The following is a 26,821-nucleotide window of genomic DNA, read 5'->3' as shown; positions in this document are numbered from 1 at the left end:
TGCAAGGTGTGTGGAAGTTACTGCAAATTTTCACGGGGGGTGTCTCCTTCAAGGAGCAGGGGTCTCATGACTCAATTTTAAAAAAGCTTTGTCAATCTATCCCTGGGTCTCATTTCCTTGGTCATGGGCATCCTGAGTCACTTTTGTGACATAAAATAGTTTACTATGGCAGTAAGTCAGTCACTCTAAACTTCGATTCCTGTAAGAAAAGAACTGAAGTTTATTTTTTTTAATTTTATTCAGTTTGTTTGCTTATTTATTGTGCATTCTGCAACAGGAAAATCAGAAGTAGCACACAGAAACATTGTTTAACAACTAAAAAAGGCCCAGTAAGTACACCCTGAATTACTCCTTACCTTGCGCTCCTTGTTCCCCTTCACTGCAAAGCAGGCAACATCACTGATGGCAACAGCTTCATGAGAAAGTAAAATAATCCCGAAAGAATGATTTCCATAAACAATTTACTTCAAATAACTCAAGCAAAGAGCTTGTATCTGACCTTTCACAGACGCTTCCCCCCCCTACCACCCTACCGCTTTCCAGCATGTTGCAACGTGCAGATGGAATCAATCCCTAATTATTCCCTTATAACTGAGAGGGCAGATTAAGCCTTGAATAATTTGTTATCCAGCAGAGGTTTCGTTTCTTCTCCTTCCCTTATAAAAAAGGGAAACAGAACACAGCCCACACCCATTCCCTAAACCAGGCTCCCCCTCTTTTCTCTAGGACAGGGAGCCTGCCAGTTAACTTCTCAACAGCTGAGCTCTCTTAACTAGCACAGCCTCGGCACGCAGCAGGTAAGCCAAAGGCAATTACTGTGCTCGGACAACTGCACTGAACTAGGCAGAGAAAATTATTACGCTTTGGTTAAACAAACCAATGACACTCAATCTGATTTAGTATCTTCGGGTTGGCTGCTGGTTTTGGTAAATTAGGACAGCAGAATTGTTCTCACAAATAGTAGTTTTATGCTCGAGACGCTTTGTGTTAAACTGAATTCTGTACCAAGAAATCATCAAAAGAAAAAAAAAAAAGGAAACTTTGCTCAGAAAAGTACTGATTTTATTGTCTCAAACTGTATTTACACAACACATTCATATGTTCAATATCTTACAGAACTCTGTAAAAAAACCTGACCAATAAAACTGCAGGAGCCAAACTAAGTTTCAGACTTAAGGACACTGAACCATGAGTACGTTTTAAGATATTTAAGCGGGTGTTCAGTTTCACTGTCAACTTACATGGCAGTTCTCTGTAAACAAATTCTTTTTAAAATCAAAATGACGGGCGGGGAGAAAAAGGGGTCAGATGAAAAAGCTGTTATTTCTGCAAAGCTAGCACTTTCTAAGATCAGACTGTTGGCCAAGTATTCAACAATGCATTTTGTATGATTCTGCTTTGGAAACGAGTCACATACAGGTCTATTTTAGATCAATAATCAAAAACGTTTTTTTTTTTTAAATAAGCGTACATACATTTGAAAAAAGAGAGACCAGTGCCACAAAGTTTGTGCATGAATCTGAACTGTTTCTGTGTTTGAGAGGTTCAGTTCTGGCATTCCACTGCAGCTCAAATCCAATGCATGTTTCTTCAGCTGACAAATGAAGGATGATCACCTTTTACCAGTGAACTGATGATATCACATATGTAAGCCGGGAGCAGAATATCCTCGTCTCATCACGAGGCATCACCCTCCCAGCCATCCCTAATACAGTTTGGTTGAATAAATATTTGTTTGTTTTGGGAGTACAAACGAGGTGAGTTTATTTCTCTTCCAGAGTGCAAGTCAGCATCACCGCACACGTTGCAGTTAAAAGGGGATCCCTCCGCTGATCTGCCTAGCGACCTGTTCATCTGTTGTCTCCTCCTTCTCTTTTTCTCGATCTTTGTTCCAGTCTTTAAGGCCTTCTGGCAGTGAAGTATCCTCATCCAAGCTTCCTGTACCTTCGACAAATTCTTCGTAAGTGGACTTTTCTGCAAACGGTCTCGGGCCAAGCAGGTCTAGCATATCACTTTTATCGAGCACTTCCTTCTCCAGTAGTCGTAGGGCAACCTGAAAGAGCAGTAAGTTATGTCACACAATACATCAGTTTGCTCTCTTCCTTGGAGAGAGCTTAAGGCAGTTTGGGACAAGATTTATCAAAATGAATCTGTGCTGAATTAAGGAACAGGTTGCTCACAGTTCACTTAACACACGGTTTTTCTCCTCTGAGCATTCAGGTAGCAAAAATTCCATTAAAAAAGAATCCTACTTAAAAGATCTGGCAAAACGCCCTGCAACAGGCCACTGTTGCAGTTACTGTTACTTCAGAATAAGTCCTTGGCTGCTGCCACAAGGTTCCTGATGCGATACATTAACTGATAGATCCAAACAAGTGTGCTCTCCCAGTCAGACCTGATGGTTTGACAAGGCTGCTGTTAGGTTATAAGCTACAGAGCACCATAAAAGATCAGTGTGTATAACGTTAGTTCGTAACCTGCTTGGGCCTGTGAGTATACTGTTCAGTGGAAACAATACTCAGTGACCTCTTTCAGGATAGTGACCTACTCCACCACCATCCTCTGAATCCAAACTTAGTGGTGCCCATCCTGGGAAATTATCCTGCTGCATCAGGATTTCAGGTGTGGCAGAAGAGGATGTACACAAGGGCTGTCTCAACTGCAGTGAAGCAGACCATAATAAGTAGCCAGCAGGCATGAAAGGAAGATGGTAGAATTTTTTTTTTATCTGAAGTTCAGAAGTAATTCAGATAAAGGAAATATTATTTCCTCCCTGCTTAGAGAGCTCCTTTCAGTCTAATCATTTGGAGTCTTGGTGTTTAGTGTTCAGGGCTGTGATTTTTTTGGGGGGTGGTAGTGGTTGCTTTTGGTTTGTTTTCTCCCTTCATACTGGTCTAGTACATTTACTGACATCTACTTTAGTAGCTAGGCTCTTCTCTCCAACTTTGCAAATGAGTATTTTGGTGAAGGAATGTTAAAACAAAACATTCATTAGAACCTTGAGGTGTTCCAACACAAAGATTTTTATTTACTTAAATCTCGTGGCACACTAAAGTTTATACTGAATAATTTTCAAGGAAACTTTCTTACAGACACACATTATTTTTAATCTATTCAGTTCAATTCAGATTCCACCTAACCAGCTGGTGGCTGAAAATACTGTAACGCTTACCTTCTCTACTTCTGCTTTCTTCTCAGTCAGAAGGGTTAATGTCCGCTCATATGCGATGTTAATAAGCGACCGAACTTCTTCATCTATCAATCTGGCAGTTGCCTCACTGTAAGGTTTCTCTAATACCATGTCTCCTTGACGGGGGAGATCAAAGGAAATCTGCCCGACTTTTTCATTCATACCAAACTGGACAATCTGAAAACAGAGGGGAGATGGTGAGACTTTAGGGTACGTTGATATAAATCTGGTAGACAGAACTGAAGCAAAGAAGTCGTTTTACTATGACCCAATCTTTTCCTCTAAAGCCAACCCTCCTCTGAATACTCCAGCCTACCTAAGCTTAAGTTCCTTAGTTAACCTTCACTTACTCCTTTTTAATGATTAAAACTCAAGCATCCAAATACCACCATTTGGAGGTGGTTGCTCTCGTGATGTACATAATGCTTTGCTGTTTAAATACCAACAGATTAGAGAAAAACATTTCAATCTTCCAACCTTCCTTAAGCTGTAAAACTCTTTACCAGAAATTCAAGTTAAGGATCAAAGTATAGGGTCTCAAAGGTATTGTTCCATCATATGCTGTATTTTACTCCAACCACCCCCTACAAAAGGGACAAGAATCTCATCTTGCTTTACTCATTAATGAGTATCAGCTCCTCTGGCTGCCAAATATAGTTGTATTATTTTGCCTTTTACTCCAGCAGAGGCAGAAATACACATTCACACTACTATTTACAGGTTCGCTCCATCACCGCTATCAATCTGAGGGTTACTAAAGCAGCACTCTTCTGCTCAGCCTTGCAAGATGAAAATCGGTGTGACAAACAATATTCAGAAGTGAAAAAGCTCTCGGCACTAGAAAGAAGCATCTTAACCTGCTTCCTAAAGATACGTTCAAAACTTTAAGTCCCTAGATCTCTTTGGAGACAACGTCTGCTTAATATGAAAAGCAATTTATACATACTGAACATTTTCTATTTAAAATTGACCAAGAGGCACTGGAGGACAGATAAAGATTAGCATTACCAAGGATTTCCCTACACATTTAACTTTCAGATCTGGGAAAACAAGAAGTTTGCCAGAGACCAGCAAGGGGGTATGGCTGGAGGTGGACAGCAGGGGGAACATGACATGTGAGGGAAGAGAAAAGTACTCCAACGTATTTCTCTTGCTCACTTCATAAGCATCTTATAAAATGGCAGCTTTTATGTTGATGCAGGAAATGGAATAAGCATCTAAGCAGTACACAGCTACAATTAGATGAGTCACTACACTGATAAGATTTCAAATTGCTTACCTATACTAGTTAATATGGTACCAACTAGTGTCTTCATTGACAGCAAACAGTGCTTAAATACAAGGTTTTCTGGATTTAGTTATACATGCAAACCTGAACTGTGTCTTCAAACAGGGCAATTCTAGAAGCAGCAGCAGAGGATCAAACCTGTGCCTAAACTTGATTTTTAAAGCATACATTTTCCACATGTATTTGAACACAACCGCAGCATGCCTGTTCCTGCAGGTGGATGCGTGATAGTGTTCAAAGCCCACTGCATAGATTCTTGCTGTAAGACTACCTTAAGACTCTGGAATCATCGGCATCTCTATACAACAGCATAACATTTAGTCATACAATCTTTTATTGAGTCAGGTTTCAAGGGACATGCCTGATTAAATCACATCCTTTAAAAACATTAATGTTGAACAGTAGAAATAGAAAACCGTAAGGAGGAGGAGTATTACGTAAGCACATACCTGAGCATACGCACTCTGTGTCACCTTCTTCAAGTCATCTTGGGCACCAGTTGTAATTCTTCCAAAGAAGATTTGCTCAGATACACGTCCTCCCAGAGTCATGCACATTCTGTCAAGTAGCTGCTCTTTGGTATAAAGATACTGTTCTTTTGGTAAATACTGAGCATAACCCAGTCCTTTACCACGTGGGATAATAGATACCTGCAATCAAAATTAACTGAATGGTAGAACTGAATAGTGTTAAAAAAAAAAAAGTATTTGTTGGTTTGACTTAATTATTTAATACCACAACCTATACCATACTCACCCTTGAAGTTTAATTCAGACATTATTTCCGTTTACATTTTTGCCCTCATTGTGATTTATCCTTAAAAGCCCTGGCTAGATCTAAACTGGGATAACAACTACTAGAATATCTGGAAAAGAAAGGTAAGACCACTGTAATCTCTTTTCCAAAGATTGCATGGCATTTTTAAATCTGGTAATTAAAATCTTTTAGTTACACATTGGTCTGTAAGTATTTCCATAGCAGACATCCCATTTCTGCGTCACAGTAGTGTTCTGAGCAGGTAGTTTCCATGTTCGCTAGAGCCCTTCCTCCCAACATAAAATTGTACTTGACAAATTTTAAGCTTGAAAGCCAGACCACATTAAGAACACAGCCAAGCAAAACTATGAATGTCACAGCACGTCTGGCTGCCTTTTCTTTATCTTCAACTTGTCAAGCTGTGCATCCAAACTTAAACCAGCTTCTGGACGATAATTTTTGTAGTTGTATTCCTCAAGAGGCATACACCTGCATAATCTTGTAAGATTAATTTAAACATCTGACCTGTACTAAAAGCCCTAGAGAAAAAGCAGCTATCAAATCAGGCAGTCTCATGGGAAGATCGTGTCCCTTTCACTTTCAAGAGTTGTTCATACAACAAACCCTGTAACACCCTACCAGTCAGAAAACAGTTAAGAAAGCTACAAGAAGTGAACCAAAACAAACGCTAACATTGACACACTTTCAATGTCTTTTGCAAGATTACATATTTTAATAACCTTCCAACATTAGGGAAAACAAACAAACAGGAAAAAGAGACGCTGTCCATGCTACTTTTAAATTACTAGTTCATATTAACTTCCTTTACCTTTAGGAGTGGGTCAGCATGTTCCAAAAACCATCCTGCAACTGCATGCCCTGCCTCATGATATGCTACAGTCTTTTTCTCCTCTGGTTGCAGTACTTGTGTTTTCTTTTCCAAACCTTTACAAAATAAATTTGATTAATAGTTTCAGACATACTTTTCTCTACTGAATCCCTTATTTACTTAGAAATGCAGTGAGCAATACTTAGATGCCATGTACCCAATCTATTGGAAAAGTTAAACACAAAAGAAAACTTGCAGCTTCTAGAGATTTTTATCTTTCAGGTTTTATAGTAACCTTGTCCTTGATTAGATTTTCTACTTTTAAAGCATAAATTCTTAAGAATATTCAAATGTTCAAACAAAACATTTGCTCTTTAAAAATCAAATAATCTTCTAGACTATTAAGGCTAGAAGCAGTTAAAAGCATTGGTAAATCCAAACAGCTATTTTTCCTGGAAAGAATTTGGAAAAAATTAGAAAGTGTCCTGATGAAATTTGTATCTCTGCCCCTTCTTCATTTCAGAAGTCACCAAAATAGACCAGCAACTTACTTGCTAAATCCCATGTGTTTTTAGGGGAAAAAATGCAGTCCTTAAGAACAGAAAATTCAAAGCATGGCTTTGAATTTGAAACAGAACATTTTTTGATAAATGACTGATGAAATTCACACCTACCTCCAATAACTCTTTCAATTGCTTGCTCAAAATGCTTTTGGTTTATAGCATCTGAGAGATGCCTTGCAGCAATTAAAGCAGCTTCGTTACAAACATTAGCAATATCAGCACCTAAAGACAGAGAAGGCATGAATTACTAATCATTTTCAAAACTTTTCTCTCATTGTAGCATAATCTTGTCTAGGATTAGATTTTTACAGATTCTCATACAGCTTAAAACTAAAGGTAATGCACACTGAAATAATTCATTACGTATATGATGATTTTTTGACATGGACTTAAATACATTCACCATGGCTCTCTGCTTTAGAATTTTTCTTAGGTAGAGTTAGTGCATGGATCTTATGACTGGTGAGGTACTTGTTTGATTATTTAGAAGAATAATTTTCCTACATCACGGATCCAGTATAGCTCAGATCTTGATGTGAGAGGATTCCTTCTAGGGACACCACTGGCTTCAAGCCATCACACTTCTTGTTAACATTATTTACAGCGATTACAGCGATACTGTTGAGATAGCGTGGTTTCAAAACAAGTGAAAAACCACATAGGTACGGTTGCCAGAGATGTTGACAATCAGATGCCAGGAAAACAAAGTTTTATTATAGACCACAAAAAGAGTGAAAAATTCAACTATCAGTCACCGCAGATATTAAATATTTTGAACCACAAGCCAAGAATGAAAGCTTGCACACCCATTCCTAATTCAACACAAGGTTACAGTACATTTTTCAGAAGATTCTACATCCAGAAACTGAAATTTCCCCAGAGAACGTGCACTCAAACTCCAAAAAACCAAACCCTTCTGTAAGCAACGTTCAAAAAAATAAAACAAACATGTTAAAAGGAAAAACATGCATACCAGTGTTAGCAGTGAGAAATTTCTGGGATGTTTTTTGCTGAAGAGAGAAGAAACTGCCATTTCATGTCACCCTGACTGAGGGAGACAAACTTAAAACTCTCATAAGTCTCTGAGCTGATCAAACAGGCAAAGAGTATTTCACACTGTACCAGCAAACAAAAGGAAAATAAGAGAACCAGCCAGATAAGATCAAATGTAAGAAAAACAAAAATAGTATGAAACAAAAATAAATAGCATATGCTTATATAGTAAATGCAGAGAAAAGTGGAATTAAGAATTGCTTACCAGAAAAGCCAGGCGTCAGCGATGCGAGTTTTCTTGCTAAGTTATCTTTATTTAAGACGGTGTCTAATTTCAGAGGTCTAAGGTGAACTTTGAAAATAGATGCTCTTCCTTTTATATCGGGGGGGCCTTTAACATTAAAGAAATAAACATTTTTACTTTTCACATATATTTGAATGTGTGCAAGGAACATACATATCCATATGTAAATAGCTACAGTGATTTTGGCAGTACGTTACCCAAGCAGAAGCATACATTGATGCAAATACACTTACCAATGTAGATCTGCCTGTCAAAGCGTCCAGGCCTCATTAGAGCAGGGTCTAAAATATCCGGCCTGTTGGTACCTGCCAAAATTACTACATTTGTGGTTGTATTAAATCCTGTTGAAGAAATACAATGAAAATTTGTGTAAAGAACTTCCAAGAATAAAAAAATAGAAATAAACTGACAAATTTACAGAGCCACAGAAGAACAAACAGTTCAAAGAAATGATCTTAAATCTGCAAATACTTCCTCTTCTTACAGCATCGCCCAGCTTTTCATAACAAGCAAAACTGGCCTTGGGCTTTGCTTTGTGAAGTACTATACGAAAGGCTAATCTATTGTTCCATTTGAAGATAAAATAAGTGCTGAGTAAACTGCAGAACAAGCATGGGTGGTATCTGGGGGGGTATGTGTCTTTTTTCTGAACAAATTTTAGCAAATATCAGGCTGCAACAAAATAATTCACCACTACTCGTTCTAGGAAGCAAGCATTATTCATTTTAGGAAACATTTGCCTCCTAATACAAACACAATTTGTATTTAAACTGAACCCAACTGCTGGTTAACAGGTCTGAAAAGCGTATCAGTTCTTTCATTTCTCTGTTTCTCCCTCTGCTGTCACCTGCACACTTAGGCCTTGCATCTCAAACTACAAATGTTAATGTAACGATCAATGCAGTCAGTACTTAAGCCTATAAGGACCTACGATTAGATCCTTGCTGCTATAATGTAATATTAGAAACTCTGCACTTACCATCCATTTCTACTAGAAGCTGATTGAGCGTGTTCTCTTGTTCGCTTTGTCCTCCAAAGTTTCCCCGTCCTCTCTTCCTTCCTACTGCATCTATTTCATCAATGAAGAGAATGCACGGGGCATTCTTACGAGCAAGAGCAAATAAGTCTCGGACCTTAATAGGAGAACAGAACAAACATCAGCTAAGTTAGCAATTGGTCACCGACGGGGCTGGAGCAGGGGCATGTACATCAGTAACAATATCACTATTGCTGACTGTGGCTGTTGATAAGTTTTCCAAATCCCCCAGCCAGCTCTCAGTGCAATAGGAAGTTATACCACGGCTGTCACTCAGTAAGAATCATTAATGTGGAAGCCCACTGATTGACAAATCCTTTCTCAGTCCATAAATCAAGAATATAAATTAATTAAAAGCCTTAAGAAATAACCATTTTCCCTGAATAATTACATCTTCTCTAGATGTAATTATTACATCTGCTCTAGAAGATGTAATTATTAGAGTTGATTACATCAACACTAAAGGCCTACAAACTTCTAAGATTTAAAGCAAGATTACTCTTAAGTTCTTCTTTAATGAAAAATACTACATGGAGAAATGAAATGAAAATAAGCACGCTACAACACAGATGTTCTTTATATCCAATTAAACATTTTAAGTTTTCCTGCAGATACAACAGAGTGATGTAGCTCCCACAGTGAAATTAAGACTTATTTTCAAGCACTTGCCATTATACTCTAACAATATGTTGTTATCAATACTGACTCTTAGCCATCCTGTCTCTCCATTACATGGGCTAGGAAAACTGAATTCACCTCCAAACATTTACTCTGAAGTTAAATTAACTTCTTCCAGAAGTCTGAAAAAAATGGCTAAGTCATGAGTAAATCTAAAACCTGAAAGCCCGATTTTTTTTCCAGATAAGATATTGCCTATCAAACCCTACTGTAATAGTTACACCACAAATGTGATTGGCTTTAAGATGCAACATCACGATATTCCATCCACAAATGTATCAGAAGGACTTCATTAAAACCAGTTCAGCAAGTCAACAAGACCTACAACTGAGGGATCTAACTGGCACAAACAGGAAATGAAAAATTATGGAAGAACTTTGACCTGAGTGAGAATTATATGCAGCTCAGAGCTTGGTACGTTACAGACGACTTCTCTGAAGAAACACAGAGTACAGTAGATGTGAAATGATACAAATTTTGGACAGGATGCTGTACCATGGAAAGTCATTCTGATTTGTAACCAGAGTTTTGAAAAAAAAAGTACAATGAACAGAAGCATGGAGAATTGTGATAGACAAGGACAGTGTCAGATGCTCAAAGTGAACTCCTATCTTTTGGTCTGAGAGATCCAGGCAAACTCTTTCTCAGAAGTAACAGAACTAAAAACAAACAAACAAACAAAGAAACTAAGGCTATATAAAAATTTTTAATTATAGCATAACCTAATTTACAATCGATTTACCATTATTCACAACTGTCTTATTTACCAAATTGATAGAAAATGAAACCAAAACACTCCCTGACGTTCAGTTCTACAGACACCAGAGATTGTCAACTGTATTGAAACTTTGATTCATAGCTGAAGCAGCAACTGTTATGTCAACAGATGTCACTTGGCAGTAAGAGGTGATAATCACCTGCATAAATTAGTAGAAAGACATTAAGTTACTGCTTCTGGGTCCTTCAGGTATGTGTGGACAGTTGATGACACTGCATTTTGATCACCATTAGTATTTCAGGATATCTGACACTCTCCCAGAGAAAATACATCTGTTTCTTTTGTTACTGCTTCTCAGTGAAGTCCCTTCTACAGGGCATGATTTTTTCAACTCCCACCTTTCAAACAGTCACTTTCTTTCAGTCACCATACGTGTTTTTTACACCGTTATCAGTTTCTGCATGTACTTCCCTGCCCTCTGTCTATACCCTGTCCCCACCATAGCAGCTCCTTTTGACAATTTCCTTACACGTTTTCAGTTTCTCTCTGCATCCTCATTGGAGCCTCTCCCCCAGCGTAGTTCCTATATTGAACCTTTATAAACAGCTCCTGTTCTTTCAGTTTCAAGCTCTGTACCTACTGGCGTGTCCCCACCACCCTTCCCTTTTCTCTTTACAGAAGACCCACAATTACCTGCCTTCGATTATCTTTTCCCACCTGTATTACTGGAAGAAGTCCCTGAAAAGGTCACCAGAAGAGACCTAGGCTAGCAAGAAGTATTTGCACACACAGCTCTGACAAACAGGAACAAATCTTGGAAAAGTTCAACTGCTAGCCTCTAAGTCCAGCCACATGAAAACTGTAGTTTTTCCAAGGCTTTACAGTACTTAGAATGAGTTTTCCAGAGAATTTTCACAGGACAAACACTGCATATATCTGGTAAAAGCCACTCCCTATAAATTTCAAATTCAAATCAAGATCCTAGAGCATTTCCATTTCATGCTAGAGGAATTAGTTTTTAAACAGAAGTGAAAAATGGGTAAGTTTCTTTACATCTATTCTCAGAAATTCTAGCAAACTAATTTTAACTCAACTTCTCCAAAAGAACATCAGCTTGAAAATATACTTTCTGAGGCTTAAGACCAGATGGTTGGAGTTTAGTGACGGTAAGAGCTGTTGGAAATGAGGTGTAATTTTGGACATTATGAGGAAACTTACTTTGTGGTGTTATCAGCCTCACAAAATATTTTCAGTAAATTGTTTACAGAATATTTTTTAAACAGGCAGATATAAGTGTCCCTTCTTCCTAGACACAAATAGATATAAAACTGAATGTCTGAAGTGTAGTAGTAAAAAAAATAAAAAAATAACTGGAACAGAGTTAACACCTTCCACTTGAAATAGCTCATTAAAAATGTATTATGGCAAAAGAGTATCTGTCTGTCTTACACTTCTGATGCATTCGGTTATTCAAATCACCTGATCTCCAGAAATTAAATGATTAGCTCCATGATCCTTGGACTCCTATTTCAACCAGAAGCTCATTTGTGTGTCCCAGACAACTATATTTAAGAGTTTGACCCTACAAAGAAAAGAAAGTTCTTCAGAGAAATATGAATGATTTAAGAGCGGGAGGAGATATTCCCATAGCAGTGGCCAAATAAACTACCTATTTCTGACCCAGCTGGTATGTTCAGTTCGGAGCAGAGCTTGAAGAGAGTTCTGCTCTGTTTGCATGTTTTTTTTTGTTTCTAATTTCTGCAAAGAGGTAAACCCTGGGGTGCAGATGGCCTACAACCAGATATTGAACTGGGTTAGCTCCTTTTATGAAAGGCGCATCTAAGATCCTTGTGTTTAAGCAAGCATCTGGCATCACTGACATTGTAATCTGCATAGATGAAGTAACTTAAAGCTATGAATGTTTAATTATAGCTTGAAGCTATAATTAAGCAGCCTACCAAATTTGACAGCATCCTTTCAACAACCAACACAAATAAACAGCAAGGCCAAAGACTTACTCGAGCTGGACCAACACCAACAAACATCTCTAAGAACTCGGAGCCGTTGACTGTGATAAAAGGTACATTAGCTTCTCCAGCTGTAGCTTTAGCTAGAAGTGTTTTCCCAGTACCTGGAGGTCCGGTCAGAATTGCCCCCTGCAAGAGAAACAGATATATTTTCCTCAAGAAGGAAACAATGTAACTCTATGAAATGTCTTACATAAAGATCTTCTACATGTTATGATGTTGAATCCACTGATTTTTCTTCTACCACAGTTAAAAATGCACAAGGAAACAAACTGAAGCTTAATCTGTCATTAAAACCAGCAAAAGGAAAAAAAATAGATACAACACTGCTATGTTGTCTTAGAATTATGGCACCAGTGATTTCTTCATCTGCCATTTTAAAAGAATGGCCTGTCACCAGTTGGGCTGCCACTACAGCGCAGCCAAAAAATGACAGGCAATTCTATAGCCATCACATGCAGCGATGGTACACACGCATGCTATGTACCATTTCTGACTCATACAAACGGATAAAGTATTCTATGAGAAATCTTCTGGCACTATAGTTAAGCTGTTGGCCCTTACTGCCTATTTACTTTTTTCTAATTGTGAGAAGACAGATGCTGGAAAGCACTGCCTACTTAAACATTCCTAGTCCAATTCAAAATACCGAGGACTACCAAAAGAATCAAGTCATCATCTGTTCAGTCATCACTCCGTTACCTTTGGAATTTTTGCTCCCAGATCCTCATATTGCTTGGGATTTTTCAGAAAGTTAACGAACTCCATTATCTCTAATTTGGCCTCCTCACAGCCAGCTACATCTTTGAATTTAACATCTATTTCATCCTTAAGGACTTTGGCTGTGGTTTCACCCACGCTGAAAAGTCCACCCATTCCGCGCCCTGCTCGACCTAGGCCTGCAGGACCTCTTCTTAATGTGTACAGTAAAGACCCGATAATAAGGATCGTAGGCAGCAAACTCAGGAGAAATGATCTAAGAAGAAAAACAAAACAAAGCAGAAAACCAAATATATTATAAAAATCCATTACTGGACATCACCGGTTCCACGATAAGCACTCCTGAACAAATTCAGCACCAATACTCTAAGAGCTTGCAAAAATCTTGTAAACATTACAAGTTATTCACATTGGGGGATAAACAAAAATGTGAGAACAAAGAAGATTCTGAACTACAGAAATTAAACTAGCCAAAAAATACAACTCTTGTAATTAAAAGAACTGGAATTAATTTTTCATTGCCCATCCTCATTAGCCCATGCCCATGGGAAAATGAAAAATAATAGTCTTAGAGGGAAACACATCCCTACTCTCAGTGTTTAACAAGTGACAGTTTGGGGTTTTGTTTTGTTGTCTGTTTTTAAACCAAGCACAACATCAAGTGACAGTGATAAGTTTACAGAGGAAAACTGCGTTACCCAGTAAACAGTAGTAGTTCATTTTCCATGCCCTTTAAAGGTAAATTCACAGGACTAGAATTTTGACAAAATAACCATTTGTATAAGTTGTATTGGGTAACATATAATCAGTATACGCTACCCCTTCAAGCAGAAGTTTCTCTCAAATATATAACCCACTCCCATTCCCCTAGGTCTCTCTCTTTTTCTCCTCTGGTAAGAACAGCTCACAAGACATTCTGTCAACTCTCAGCAACAATAAAATACTGAATTGAAGCACTACCACGGGTTATCAGAAGAATTCCAAGCTCTACTGATATCCCAGATTCCTGGGATGAAAAGGAAAAGCTGGGCTTTTCATCGCCCTATGGTATTTAGAAGATTCCGAATCTGTTATACATCTGCTGCTCTCTCCTGTTTCCTGTGGCATTGCTGGGGCAAAAGCAAAAAGTGGCAGGCAACTGTATTCTCTGAAGCACAGACTCTGAGGAGTAGAGGGACAAAGAGAAAGATCATGACCAGAAAAAGGGATTCAGTGAGCAATTTGTGTGAGGATAAAGACGACACAGAACTGACATGCTTTTTCCAGTCTGCTGTGAGAAGCCTCAGGCTGATGTGCAGCCTCTTCACACAAGCACAGTGCTGTCCTGGCCACTCTTTTTTCCAGATTTCTTTAAGCAAGAGCTTAACAGGTTTATGAGCGCACTTAAGAGCATGCCCCACTAGACAGGAACAGAGAAGTAAGGCGGACAGCTTGTAGCAAAACAGGGAACAGAAATCCTCTGTGAAGTCCCAGAACAGTCCAGAGTTAAGGGTACTATTTCTCCTGTTGCCACAAACACGTAGCAGTTTTGTAAAACATGTTGCAGAAATAAACCAAACTTTCCCCTCTCCCCCCTAAAATAAAAAAAAAAAAACACCACTATATCAAGAATGAAAACACAGTCAGCAAACAACCATTTATCGCCAGTACTCTCAGAATGGCTGAGGCTGGCAGGGACCTCTGGAGGTCACTTCCTCCAACCCCCTGCTCAAGCAGGGCCACCCAGAGCAGGGTGCCCAGGAGCAGGTCCAGATGAGCTACTACATCCAAAGCTGAATTTTCTGATGGGACAGACCTATTTCATAGACATGAGCAGGATTTGTTTTTAACATGTTGACTCAGATGAAAAGGAAAATAGTTCTTGGGATTAAAGACAAGGCTTCTAAGCCATTCAGAAAACCACATCAGAGACTTCTAGTCTCTGCTAAAGCCCGAGTCAATAAACCTCACGAACAGAAGACCAACACAAAGAACACAAATCTAATATTGGAGCAGTTATTCCCTACCAGGGTAGCGACAATGCCATAAATCAGATGTTAGCACTATTTTGCTTACGCAACTTTGGTGATTAAAAGCATGATACATCTTCAAGTTCCTGCTAACAAGCACAATAATGTGATTTTCTTAATCACCAATATCTTGCCTTTTTGCAAGGCCAGAGAATTTGGCTTCTGTTGAATTTGCAGGCAGAAAGTGGTCCATCTTCTAACTTAGTCAATATACTGTAGTTCTATGCCATATTTTGTCCACTCAAAAATCTACATGAGCACGATCTATGGAGCCTTACTGCTGTGCTTTGCTGACTCCTGCTCTTGTCCAAGTCATGTGAAAGAAGGATTAATTGTGAACAGAAATATTTACGGACTAAGGTTTCTACATAGATAAAGTACTGAGAACAGGTCCTCTTACATTGGACATTCAGAAACAAAACCAAGATTATTGTTCTGATAATACTGCCACCCAGTGTAGCATAAAGGGCATGTCTTCCAACTCCACTTTTCCACTGTAAAGATAACAATTTCTTATCAAGATACCATGATACTTTAAAAAAATAAACAACTAAAAAAACCCCACAGTTTCTTACCCATCGCTCTCTGTTGAGTAGACTACAGGTAACCTATTCTCCACTTCTATTCCCAGGTCCTGCTGCACAGTTTCCAGATTCCGTTCAAAAGTGTCCACACTACCGATATTAAACCAGACGTACTGCTACAAAAAAGAAAAAGCAGAGATCACCACAAAATGCCCTATCTTACCTCAGCTTCATCACAAGCCAACTTCTTCTAAAACACATGAGCAAACCTCTGAACATATTCAGATCAAAAATATCATTTTAAGTCGCCTTGTAAAGCATGCAACTGATGCACGATGCATCTAATAAATCTAAGGCTTACCAGCCCGAATCTGTCATTGCTTCTATAGAAACCATACACCCAACAGTTTTTTTGTGCACTTTAAGCAGACTGAAATCCTGGCATTTCCTCCATGAACAAAGGGAGGGAGAGATATTTAGAAGATAATTGATAAACAGATGAAGTAGAAGGGAGCTATACAGTCAGAACAGCAAACACAGTGGTACAACCTAACTACCTCTCCAGGTCTCAGCCTTCCTGGTTGAGAAAGGCAATTCTCTATTTTTGGAGTCTATATTAACTTTCAAGTTGTATGTCTTCACAAAAGACAGCATGAGCTTATAACATATACCTGAAAAAGACTCCAGACTACTTTCAAACAGTGTTGAGACCCAGACAGTTTCAAGACAATCTCCCCTTTTGCACCATGACCTGCCTGACTTGCCCCTACTTACTCGAACATTGGAGAAAAAAAAGTAATCCTAAGCATTATCTGATTGAGAAACTAAGGCAACTTATGGTATGTGGGCTAAAGAGTAGGTGTATAAATAAGTCACACTGAAACCCACGGATGAAGTAATTGCTGCAGATTTCACTCTACCCTGGAGGGACTTGCAGACCTTATTTCAGAAAGTCAAAAACTCCAAAACTAAACCAACCAACCAACCCACCACCCAGGAAGAGGTAACTGGATAAAGCTTCTCTAAACCATGAAATACAGTAAGAAAGAAATTACATCCACCTGTATATTGAACAGTTGGCAGAGAATGCGCCCAAAATAAAAGTTTCCATATTTATGTATATGAGCTTTATTATTATTTTTTTCAATAGGTCTCTGCCTCCGAGTATTCCTCTTTGGAGAACTTCCATCTCCATCAGTCTGTATTACCTTATCGTGTTACCAGGAAACATGGAATAAGTACTCTGCTTGAGAATAAGAGCCCTTAGCTTAATTTTAAAGACTATAGTATCAAACGGCAACAAAGTTAGAAGTCTGCTTGTTTATCAAGTAACTGGCTAAAAGCTTCTGTCTTTTTTGGGACAGAAAAGATCCAAAGGAATGTATGCTTAAGGCTGGGACTTCCCTTAGCAGATGGAAAACAGTGGTTAGAAATACAAAGCTTTCAACAATTTCTCACTCTTCCTGTTTGCATATTTGTGTTAAGAGCATGGTGCTGGATAGGAACTACTTGGCATAGTTTTAAGATATTTGTGGCAAAACGTAATCAATACAGTAAAGCGACAAACACACACTGTGTGATAATGTAGCAATAAGGCAAACAATGTTTCCATTAAAAGAACATCAATGTTCTTAAGTTTTCTGCATCAAGCTTTATCTAAAAAGATCACCTTGCTGTTTTAATACATATACATGAGACGTTATTAAGCGTTTACCCATTCATGAGGAGACTTTCCTGAAACAAAGATCACTCTAACAAAGCGCTTGTTCACCACTTCAAGTCTGTCCACCTGCAGGGTGAAAGGAGAAAACACGTTATGTCTTTGAGCGTACGATCACTACACTTCCGTCCCAGCTAACAGAGCTACATACGCCAGGTATGTTCTTCTATTTTCCACTAAGAATAAAATTCACATTATAGATCAGGATGGTTCCACAATCTGCAGTTTGCATTCTGCAAAGCATCAAGTTTTTTTCTTTATAAGGTAAGTTTATTGTTAAGGAAAAAAAATATCTCACAATAAATTCTAAGTTTCGAATTATACTGAATTGTTTCAAACACTCTCATACACTTTTGCTTGGTAGCTTATAAACAGCTCTGTTTTAAAAATCTCAAACTAGACTCAATCCTAAGCACAACAAGAAATAGCAAAACCTCCCTTCCAACCCAAACTTACACACTAGGAATGCTGTTCACCAGGTTCATTTTCACTTACCTTCTTTCAGTGACAATTCAACTGAATTTCATTAATTCCAACATAAGGAAGCTAATATATGATTAGTAAATCAGATGGAAATGATGACCTCATACTTCTTTTGAGAAAAGAGCACAAAAAGCCACACACCTTGGCTCAAATCAGAGGTGCAGTATAGTAGTTAAACAATATTTAACTATTTCAATGGTCAAACACCAGAAACAGTAGACCATGTGCTGCCAAACTCGTTGGAGCTTGCAAAAACAAAAACTGAACAGAATGAGGGAAAATTTACATCTGTTCTACAATTATTTCTCCTAATATATCAGGCTTCCCGTACTACCATATTAAACAACTTAAGGTTCATTAGTTAAAAGAATTTGGTTAAGGTAACAGACACAACATAAACTAAAATCAAGTTGCAGGTTCACATATAAAAACATTAAGCTTTCTTTTTTGGATGGAAAAGTTCTCAAATGATAAGCTTCTTACATTTGACAGGATCTCTTCAGAAATCAGTTAAAGCTTACCATTGCTAGTGAAAATGAAACAGAACTGTTTCCTTCCATTTCTTTTGCTCCTTTCCTTAAAATAACAGCTTTCAGCATTTTTCAAGTTTTTAAAACTAACAATGGTACTACAAGTAGAGCCTGAGCTGTATGCAGGTTAGCAAGGCTTCCCTGAACTCACTATATGCGGCCATTTGTGGCAGAACTGATGCAAAACACAAGCTAAGAAGCCACTCTGTATCTAGCCTGACTTCATGCAGGACTACCTGAACACCTTTGTTTTGAAAAACCATGTCACCCGAGTATTGCTGATGTCTTCTCCCAATTAACTGGCCACCACCATGGCAGCCCACAGCTTTTGATGGCTACATATTTAGCTTATTGGAATACCCAGACTACATCTTACAAAGGCCCAAGAGACTTTGTTTTATGCAACAACCCCCTTTCATAACGCTTTTCTGCAACAAGGGTTCAGGCTTCGTTCACTGTTACAGCTAAACTAATATTTACTGAGTGAGTGCTTTAGCTGCTTTACGAGTAAAATCTGTGAGGTTTTGTTCCACAAGGCGCGCACACAGTTGCCAAGTAAGAACACAACTATGAGATACAGTCTGGGCAGAAGGGTAGAAGCGTAGTACGCAATGCAGAGCTGCTAAGACAAAAAAAAAAAAAAGAAGATAGGAAACAACCTGCTTAGCAGTTTATGAAAACAACAAAGGGGTAGGAAGCATGCTGTTAACGTGAAATCCTACGTCTGGAACCTAGAGGAGGAAGCGAGCCTGTGTTTTCCTAACCTGCAGCAGAAGCTACAAACATGGAATTAACAGAGCCAAGCACTCCTGACATGGAAAAGGCCTGTACAAGGCATTCAAATTCCTGAACTTTGGGGCGTCACCAACCTATTATTCCAAGTGTGGAAAGCTGTCAAGTTATACACAGAGATAGGACGCTGATGATAAAACTGACTGCTCCAGGAGTAGCTTTATGTAGGAGGGCAAGAAGAAATAAAAGGAGAAAGCAAGTGAAGGAGACTATTTTACAATACGGTTATGCCAGTTCACTGCCCCTAGAAGGGATTCTTCAATTTCCCACCCCCACCTTTCTGTTAGCACCACTGCTCCTCAAATTCCCTGATGAACTGACTTAAGTTAAGGAATGAAACGAGCAGAATTCCACCCCCCCAGCCCAGGGATGGGCTAATGGAAGCATTTAGGGATGGGAGTAAGTTTCTTCCAAGAGCAGCTGGCATGCCTGCTTAAACCATTAAATCAACTTAGATGTACTATAAAACCATCCCCTGAGAGACTGCGGCTACACTGCCTCCTTAAGCCAGCGTGAAGATGAGCTATCCAACAAAGCTGCTCTATCCCAAGCTGCTCATTCCCTCTCCTCCCTTGAACCGACACAAGCCTTCATACAACCATTCAGATCATCAGACAAGGAAATGATTATGATGATAATTAAATCCTCTCTCCCTCGAAAGCTGTTCCTGAGCTAGTTCTCACTCTGCAGCCAAACAGATACAAGCCTAAGTGGGGAAGCAGCGTGCTGATTTGTCATTTTGATTCCCCTGACTACTCACCACTCCTTTAGAAAGGTAGCTATTGACAAAGTCTTTCCAGGTGATTTCTCTCCCAGGAACCCTGAAGAAGAAGTAATATACAACCATTGTCCAGAAGAAAGAACTTCCCACTACGTACATACGAAACTCCCTGACATCCCAAGGAATGTCACCCTAGGGGGGAAAAAAGAAAGAGTTTTAGAGTCTGTAATACAGTAAGTTCATAACAGACAAGTTCCAGTATCTATTTCTGACTTCTTCTCCTGTCCTCAAGGTTGCCACAGAGAACGCCAAGCAAAACTATATTTTGTTGTACGAACACACTGCAGTAGCTTCAGATACAACTGAGAAATGACAAAGTTAGTAGAAAAAAACATTAAATGCTATACAAAAAGTAACAAGTTTTCATCTATAAACTACTCTTTAGAAAAAAAAAATTGTCATCCGTTATCTGACCTCTTCCCCCTCCATTTTAACACAATTTTCCCTGTACTCTAGGACTACATGCAAGCCATACAAAAATAACGGAAGAAACTAAGAGAAAAAAACAGAAGGGATGAAAAAAGCCTGCATACCAAGTAAATTCAGATAAATATTCTTGTGCTGCTAGACGCTATAATCTTTGTGCTACAGCTAAAAACAGTTAACACAAATTACAAAATTAAACTCATATAAATATTCCATTAATGTCACAAGGGCCGACAGGAAACTTATTTAGCTTCTTTGCCAAGCACTGCGTGGTCAGCAGAATTTTTCAAATTGACCTTTTGAGACAAAATACGAAACCTTTAAAGGCCTGAGGCTCCCCTACAAAAATACTGGCTGCTAACAATGATATTCAGATACCTTACCATTCCATTAACGTTCACGAACTGTCAAAGAAGAGTTGGATGCCTCTGTAGGTTCATCCAAAACAATTAGTTATGAAAGGCACTGAGTGGGGGAGCCACCTAGAGCCAGTTATAACAAAACAGTAGTCACTGGAAGCTTAAGAACTTATGCAATCAGAAAAAAAGTCTAAGAAGCACACCAGGTTATTCTAAGATAGTTAGTACCAAAAAGGAAGATATTTTAAAGTCCAGACCTTTTGTAATCTGGTCCACCAGTTAGTGTCTTCTTTCTTGCCGCCTTTTTTTCCACCAGTGCCACCTCCTCCACTACTAGTCCCACTAGGCTGTCGGGCACTAGCTTGCTTTGCTTCTAACAGAAAACAGAAGACAAAAAGCACATCTTTATATCTTATACCAATCTCACACCGTGACTTTTCACTTTCTTATTAGTTTTAAAATTAAAGAGTTCTGCAGAATGAACTAATTTATAATGCTTCATTAATTAGACAATGCGGAAGTACATTTTTCATAGAGAAACAAACATATAGTCCACTAGTTGGCAGACATATCTGTATCATACAGTAGATGGGTCTGTTAATTGTGTAACTGATGACACTTGGACACCAGTAACTAGAAAAACACCCGAAGTACATAAAAAAGCATGTTAGGGAGACAACATGAAATATATTTCTACGGCACTAATCCAAGACACTGAAGACTATTCTTAAAAATATATATATTCTTAAAAAACAAACAAAAACCCCACACACTGCGAGCAACACCTCCTCCCAGAATTCACCCCGCCCCTCTGGTCATAACATGCTCCTCTTGAAGTTCGGGCTTTAAGGACATCACAGGTTGGAGTCCTGTTTCATATTTTAGAAACGAGCACAGCACGGTATCAGACCGACACTACTAATTCCTCTTTCAAGCACCAGGCTACACGGCTCGTCCTTACTAAAGTGCTGGTTCTGGATCCCCACCCAGAATGACAATTCTTGTTATTCCGGACAGCAAAGACTGTACTTCACGTTGCTCTAGGAAAAGCTGAGAACTACAGAGAATATCTGAATGCATGACTATGTCAGCTAATAGGAGACAGTAAAACAAAAAGTTAAGGACAAGCACTTAAACAAAAGAATGAGAGGTAAGAATAAGTATTATCCCAGAAGAAATACAAAAGCAAAATAACATTATAAAAACATTTTGTACTTTTAAACTGATCTGGTACAGAAATATCTTCCCTGAAAAACGAATGAAAAAATACCAAACCCAAGGTTATGCTAAAATCTAATGAATACACATCCTAATAAATAAATAAATGAATAAAAGAGCTGAAATCAAGCAGCTTTTTGTACCTTTTGTTTCTCCAGCTGCGCCTTTAGTTCCATTAGCTTTCTTCCCAGTGGGAAAATATTTTTCAAATCCTATCAAGAGAGAGTTAGAAAGCAAGTAATTTTTAGTTTACACCTATCATTACACCTCAGTAGCCACAAGCTGAACGTATACTACAAAAAAGAAGGAAGCAGCACAACTACAAAGTATGAACTTATTCTTGTCTTTTTGTTGAAGAGCTCTCCCAGGTTCCCATAAACAAATCTACTACCGATATAAAAAAAAAAATCAGATGTATTTAATAACCTAAAGTTGTCCTTTAAACCAGACAGGCAAACATAGTTCAACAGAAAATTGCATGGCTTAATATTAAGTTGAACAAACTGCAGTCACTCTTTAATATCCCCTAAAAATGCCAGAAAATCAATGCCCCATCTTAAGACTAATGGCTGGTTAATAAGAGAGCTTACTGCCCCACAGACAACAAACCTAAATGGTACACAACCACGCGCAGTCCTCAGCAAGACAGGCTGCCTGCTTCATGTCCGCGATCAAAGTCATACGCACCTTTGGGAGGCTGAGAGAAGAGCCTTCTGCAAGCAGCAATTACACTCGCCAAGACCGTACTTCTGTCAGTGGTAACACCAGTGGTAACTTCTTCACGGAACTGAAAGATGAGAAACAAATATAAAGCAACACGAAAGTTCAATGAAGTCCTCAAGTTCTCTAACAGATATTATAAGGTCTGTTGTAGAGTTTTGGTAAGAGCTGCTGCAGACCAGAGGGTAAGAGAACAACGAGATAGGGAAAAAGCAATCAAATCGGTAATCTCTAGAATGCAGACAGTTTTGTTCTATTTGCTAAAAGCAGAGAATCATCTCACGGAGAACCATAATGCTCTTTAATAAAGGAGAAAAATCAAGCAGGAAATACCACAAGGTACAAACATCAAACACCTGTACACTGATGCTACAGGAAATATTTCATAATACCAGCTGAATGCCACTTAAGCACAATGTTAACTGTGACTGTGCAAGCACGACCTACACTGTAATGGATTATTTTTCATGAAAGAACTGCAACTTTTCCAGACAGTTAAAAACGCAACTGCTGAATATGAAAGATCTGCTTGAATCCAAAAGGATACATCAGTCAGTGCTCATGTCTAGCTAAGACACCAAGGCATGGAAGGAGTGACATCTCAGAAAGAGGACCTAAACCCCTGTGTAGGTGGAGATCCGTTAAAAAAAAAAAAAAGGTATTTGCCATTTAAGTGCAATGAAGAAAAAATAAGTAAATGACTAATTCTTAAGGAAACTTTAGGTATTGTTACCAACTGCTTTAAAACAGTGAAACCTAATGTTATTACAGAGTTCAAACTTCTCTTCTTCTAGGACATACTTCAGATTCCAAAAACAAACACACACTTTATCCCCTTCCTAAGCTTTCCCATCACTTCTAAAAAAAAAAAAAAAACAAACTCATATCAAGACTTCCCCAGAGACTAAATCCTCTGATGTTTTCTAATGAAACTGACTTTATTACTGCCTCTGTCTCCTTTTGCCCCAAAGGAACGCTCAGTCTCCTGTTATTTTTGATCAGAAGCTATTTATCTGAGAAATAGTAAAACCCACATACAACAGAGACAGAACAGCTCAACGAAGGAAAGCTCAATGTTAGTATCCCCGTAACTATTTTGTTATATTTTAGTGGTTACAGACAAGACCTTTGAGCTGGTAGGATACTAGTTTATATGCTAAGACTACCCCTAGGGATACTGGCACATTGTAAATTAAATTCCAATTCTCCTGAAGCCTTCTGCCTGGGAGCTGCCCCTTCCATACCCCACTAACTGAGGAACTAGCACGCAGTTATTGTGAGCAGTCATCTAGTTCCACCTGCTGGAACCTCGAGGAATGCCAAAACGTCCTTGTTTATTTTGCTATAGACTGAGGTCAGGGGAATTCTTCAGCCGCTTGACACAGCCATGGCGTGTCTTTAAGCAAAGGCTGATACTGGAAATACAAAAGGGTATTTTACTGATCACGTAAAACATGTGCAGTGCAGATAACCCGGAGAACCACTAATCTACAGAACAGCCACCAGGGCCAACATGCCAGGACCTCCAACAGGAGCAAAAGCACGCGTGCTTCCTCCTGGAAGAAACTTTAGGACAAGTGGGATGAATCTGTGAGGGAAAACAAATAAAAACAGTTTGCCACAGACCAACCCATCTTTAGTTCAAATACAAACAGGTAGCAAACGCAGCGACAGATGATACTCAAAGCCATGTCCGCTAATATTGGCTTCTTTCTACATCACTGGGCTCCTACAACAAAAATTTGAGATTTATTTATTCAGCAACTCAGATTATGTTAACTGAAGGTTTCTGAATATTACTTTTTATTTCTAAAGAAACAGGAAAGTAACTGCTCATGTTTAAAAGAAAAGTTTGAGTAAGCCAGATCCAACTGCCTGGCTCAGCTAGACCAGCACAGGTTTACTACAGAATTAAGTTACAGTTTAATCAGGTTTCAAGTGAGAGAGGGAGATGGAGGCAGGCAAAGTAGCAGACAGAGCTTTGGGGCAGACCTGATTAATACAACCGATTTCTTACCGGATGGTCCCTACAGATCCTAAGTTCTATGAACAATAAGCGTATAGTCGCCTGTTAAGTTTATATGCAGACATGAGTGTTTTAAAGCTGATTTTGTGAGAAAAGGAAGCAACCAGTTTCACGGCACATCCAGCAAATCACCTGACCGAGGCTGGGTGGCACACTTTCATCCTGCCTGCTGACTCACCGGAGTCTACCCCCTGCAAAACGCTGTTTCCTTTCGCTGCAACATTCCAGGAACGCAAAGGTCGGTAGAACCACGCTACACGCGTGGGGTTATTTCTTTGACTGGGTAGACTGTCAACATGAAAACCTACCGTGTTGACCCTGATCTAGGACCTGCCCCCGGGCTGGCTGGCACCGGCAGTGCCACAGCAGCCTCAGCTGCTAGGAGCACGCCCGGTGCCAAAGCGCAGGGCAAGCACACAGCACATGCCTGGGCTGGATGCTGAAGGAGCACCGTGGCTCTCTGGGGTGCGTACCAGGAGACTCTGCGAGCTTCTCGCAGTTGGAGATGAAAGAGCTGTCAAAGCAGAGAGAGTGCAAGAGACAGCACATGCAAACACCCTGGTAGTTTTTTCTTTTATTTTTATTTCAGTCAAACTTTGTGACACCTTCCTAAAAATTAAGACTTTGTTTTAAATAGAAATTCAAGATAAGCAAGTCTGAGGTACACCAAAATCAGTTCTACAGCTAGAACACCCCAGAAGTGAGATGAAAATGTTGCTGCTCCCGCGTTTAACAAACACACGACCTCTAGCACCAAAGAAAGGCCTTCTCCATAATTCCAATGTTCAACGAAAAAATAAGCTTAAATAAACAGAACTACTGACTTCACACAAACACTACAACCATAATCCACGTGTTGTTTCTTTTTCAAATCAGGGATACACTAAGCAAGAACAGAAAATCCTCTTTCAGTTATGTAAGCAAAAAAAAAATCAAGAAACCACTAACTCAGAAGAGTTGCGAGTTTACCGCTTCATCCATAAACACGCCCCAACTCAAAATTCTTAAGTGGAACACAAAATTAAGCCCAGAGTTACCCCTACTACCTAAGAGTCACCAAAATACTACATAAAAGTATGTTGTGGAAGGAAAAGAAAGCTGGTAAAAAAAATTAATTTCAGGTCAGTTACTTATTTTGTTTTGCTAAAAGCCACTACTTCTTTTTTTTTTTTAAACCTTTCCTGAAACAAACAAACTTGTTTTGCTACTTATAGAACCATGGGGATGTCAGGGTGAATATGGTTCTCTCCACAGTCCCTTTGATCCATTCCAAATAAGAACATCCACGATATTTTATTGACAGAGATCAGAATCAGCTTTCTGACATCTTAGCAGCGCTGCTGACTCTTTAATTATTGTCTTAATGTTCGGTCTGAGTTGACCATCGTAATTTCAGCATTAAAAACGAAGAAAAAAAATAGCGATACTTTGGAAAAGTTACTGACATCCTTACGCATATTCCTCTCACCATTCTGTAAATCCCTGGCGATACCTCTGTAAGTACGGAGGTGCAGCAGCTCCCCGCTACACACCCCAGGACTTGCCTGGGGTGCCAGCGAGAGGCCCAGGAACTGAGCGACGCCCTTTTCCCAGGGGTATCCCCGGCCTGTCGTGGGGCTGACAGGGGCCGCTCCCCACAAGAGCTGGGGCTGACAGGAGCCACGCCCCCCAAGAGCTGCCAGGATCCCGCAGCCCCCCCGGGAGCCGCCCCCCAGCCACCCCCCACCGCTCCACGCTGCCCAGGCCCAGCCCCGCAGCACCACCCACCCCCTTCCCTCCTCCCCCAAACCCAACCCCTAAAACCCCCTCAGAACCCAGCCCCCCCCCCCCAGCCCCCCGGCGCCTCCCCAACGGCCGGGGAGCGGCCGCCCGGCCCCGCGCCTCCCCCCTCACCTGCGCCAGGCCGGGCCTGGCGGCCAGCAGGCCCCTCCCGCACAGCAGCCGGGCCCCGGGCAGCCCCCGGCGGCAGCAGCCGCCCCGGGCCAGCAGCAGGTAGCGGTGCGCCATGGCGCCCAGCGGCCCTAACGGCCACTAACGGCCACTAACGGCCGCCAACCGACCCCCGGCCCCACCGCCGCCGCCACGGCCGCCGCGTCGCCCCGCCCCCCCCCGCGCGGCGCGTGACGTCAGC

The 26,821-nt window shown here is 39.9% G+C and overlaps 1 protein-coding gene across 3 annotated transcripts; it reads right to left on the bottom strand.

Annotated features, from left to right (window-relative positions):
* Window positions 1-1,040: 1,040 nt before the first annotated feature.
* AFG3L2 (AFG3 like matrix AAA peptidase subunit 2) lies at window positions 1,041-26,808 on the bottom strand. 3 transcript variants are annotated; one of them, XM_066991208.1, is made up of 17 exons: window positions 26,584-26,808; window positions 22,632-22,731; window positions 22,088-22,156; window positions 20,984-21,099; window positions 19,921-20,073; window positions 17,350-17,424; window positions 15,687-15,811; window positions 13,085-13,358; window positions 12,374-12,511; window positions 8,903-9,056; window positions 8,157-8,264; window positions 7,885-8,010; window positions 6,738-6,848; window positions 6,064-6,179; window positions 4,928-5,128; window positions 3,173-3,367; window positions 1,041-2,053 (listed from the first exon to the last, which is right to left on the bottom strand). In XM_066991208.1, the coding sequence occupies exons 1-17, from the start codon at window positions 26,695-26,697 to the stop codon at window positions 1,811-1,813; spliced, it is 2,418 nt and encodes an 805-aa protein (XP_066847309.1). In that variant the 5' UTR covers window positions 26,698-26,808; the 3' UTR covers window positions 1,041-1,810. The 3 variants fall into 3 exon arrangements, with proteins under 3 accessions (XP_066847309.1, XP_066847310.1, XP_013034848.1); XM_066991209.1 differs by having other exon boundaries at window positions 15,687-15,808; XM_013179394.3 differs by lacking the exon at window positions 26,584-26,808 and adding an exon at window positions 26,159-26,468.
* Between the last annotated feature and the right edge of the window lie 13 nt (window positions 26,809-26,821).

Source organism: Anser cygnoides, chromosome 2 (genome assembly GCF_040182565.1).
Source record: "Anser cygnoides isolate HZ-2024a breed goose chromosome 2, Taihu_goose_T2T_genome, whole genome shotgun sequence".
NCBI lineage: Eukaryota > Metazoa > Chordata > Aves > Anseriformes > Anatidae > Anser > Anser cygnoides.
This window is presented reverse-complemented; position numbering and strand designations above follow the sequence as displayed.

What these genes read in the sequence shown, in the direction of transcription:
- AFG3L2 (XM_066991208.1), bottom strand. Translation starts at nt 26,697, where the DNA reads ATGGCGCACCGCTACCTGCTGCTGGCCCGGGGCGGCTGCTGCCGCCGG. An exon ending in TACTCAACAGAGAGCGATGG is followed by an intron (nt 13,359 to 15,686) that starts GTAAGAAACTGT and finishes TTTTCTTCTTAG; the next exon opens with ATCATTTCTCCTGAGTTTGC. An exon ending in AGAAAGCAGAAGTAGAGAAG is followed by an intron (nt 2,054 to 3,172) that starts GTAAGCGTTACA and finishes CTGCTCTTTCAG; the next exon opens with GTTGCCCTACGACTACTGGA.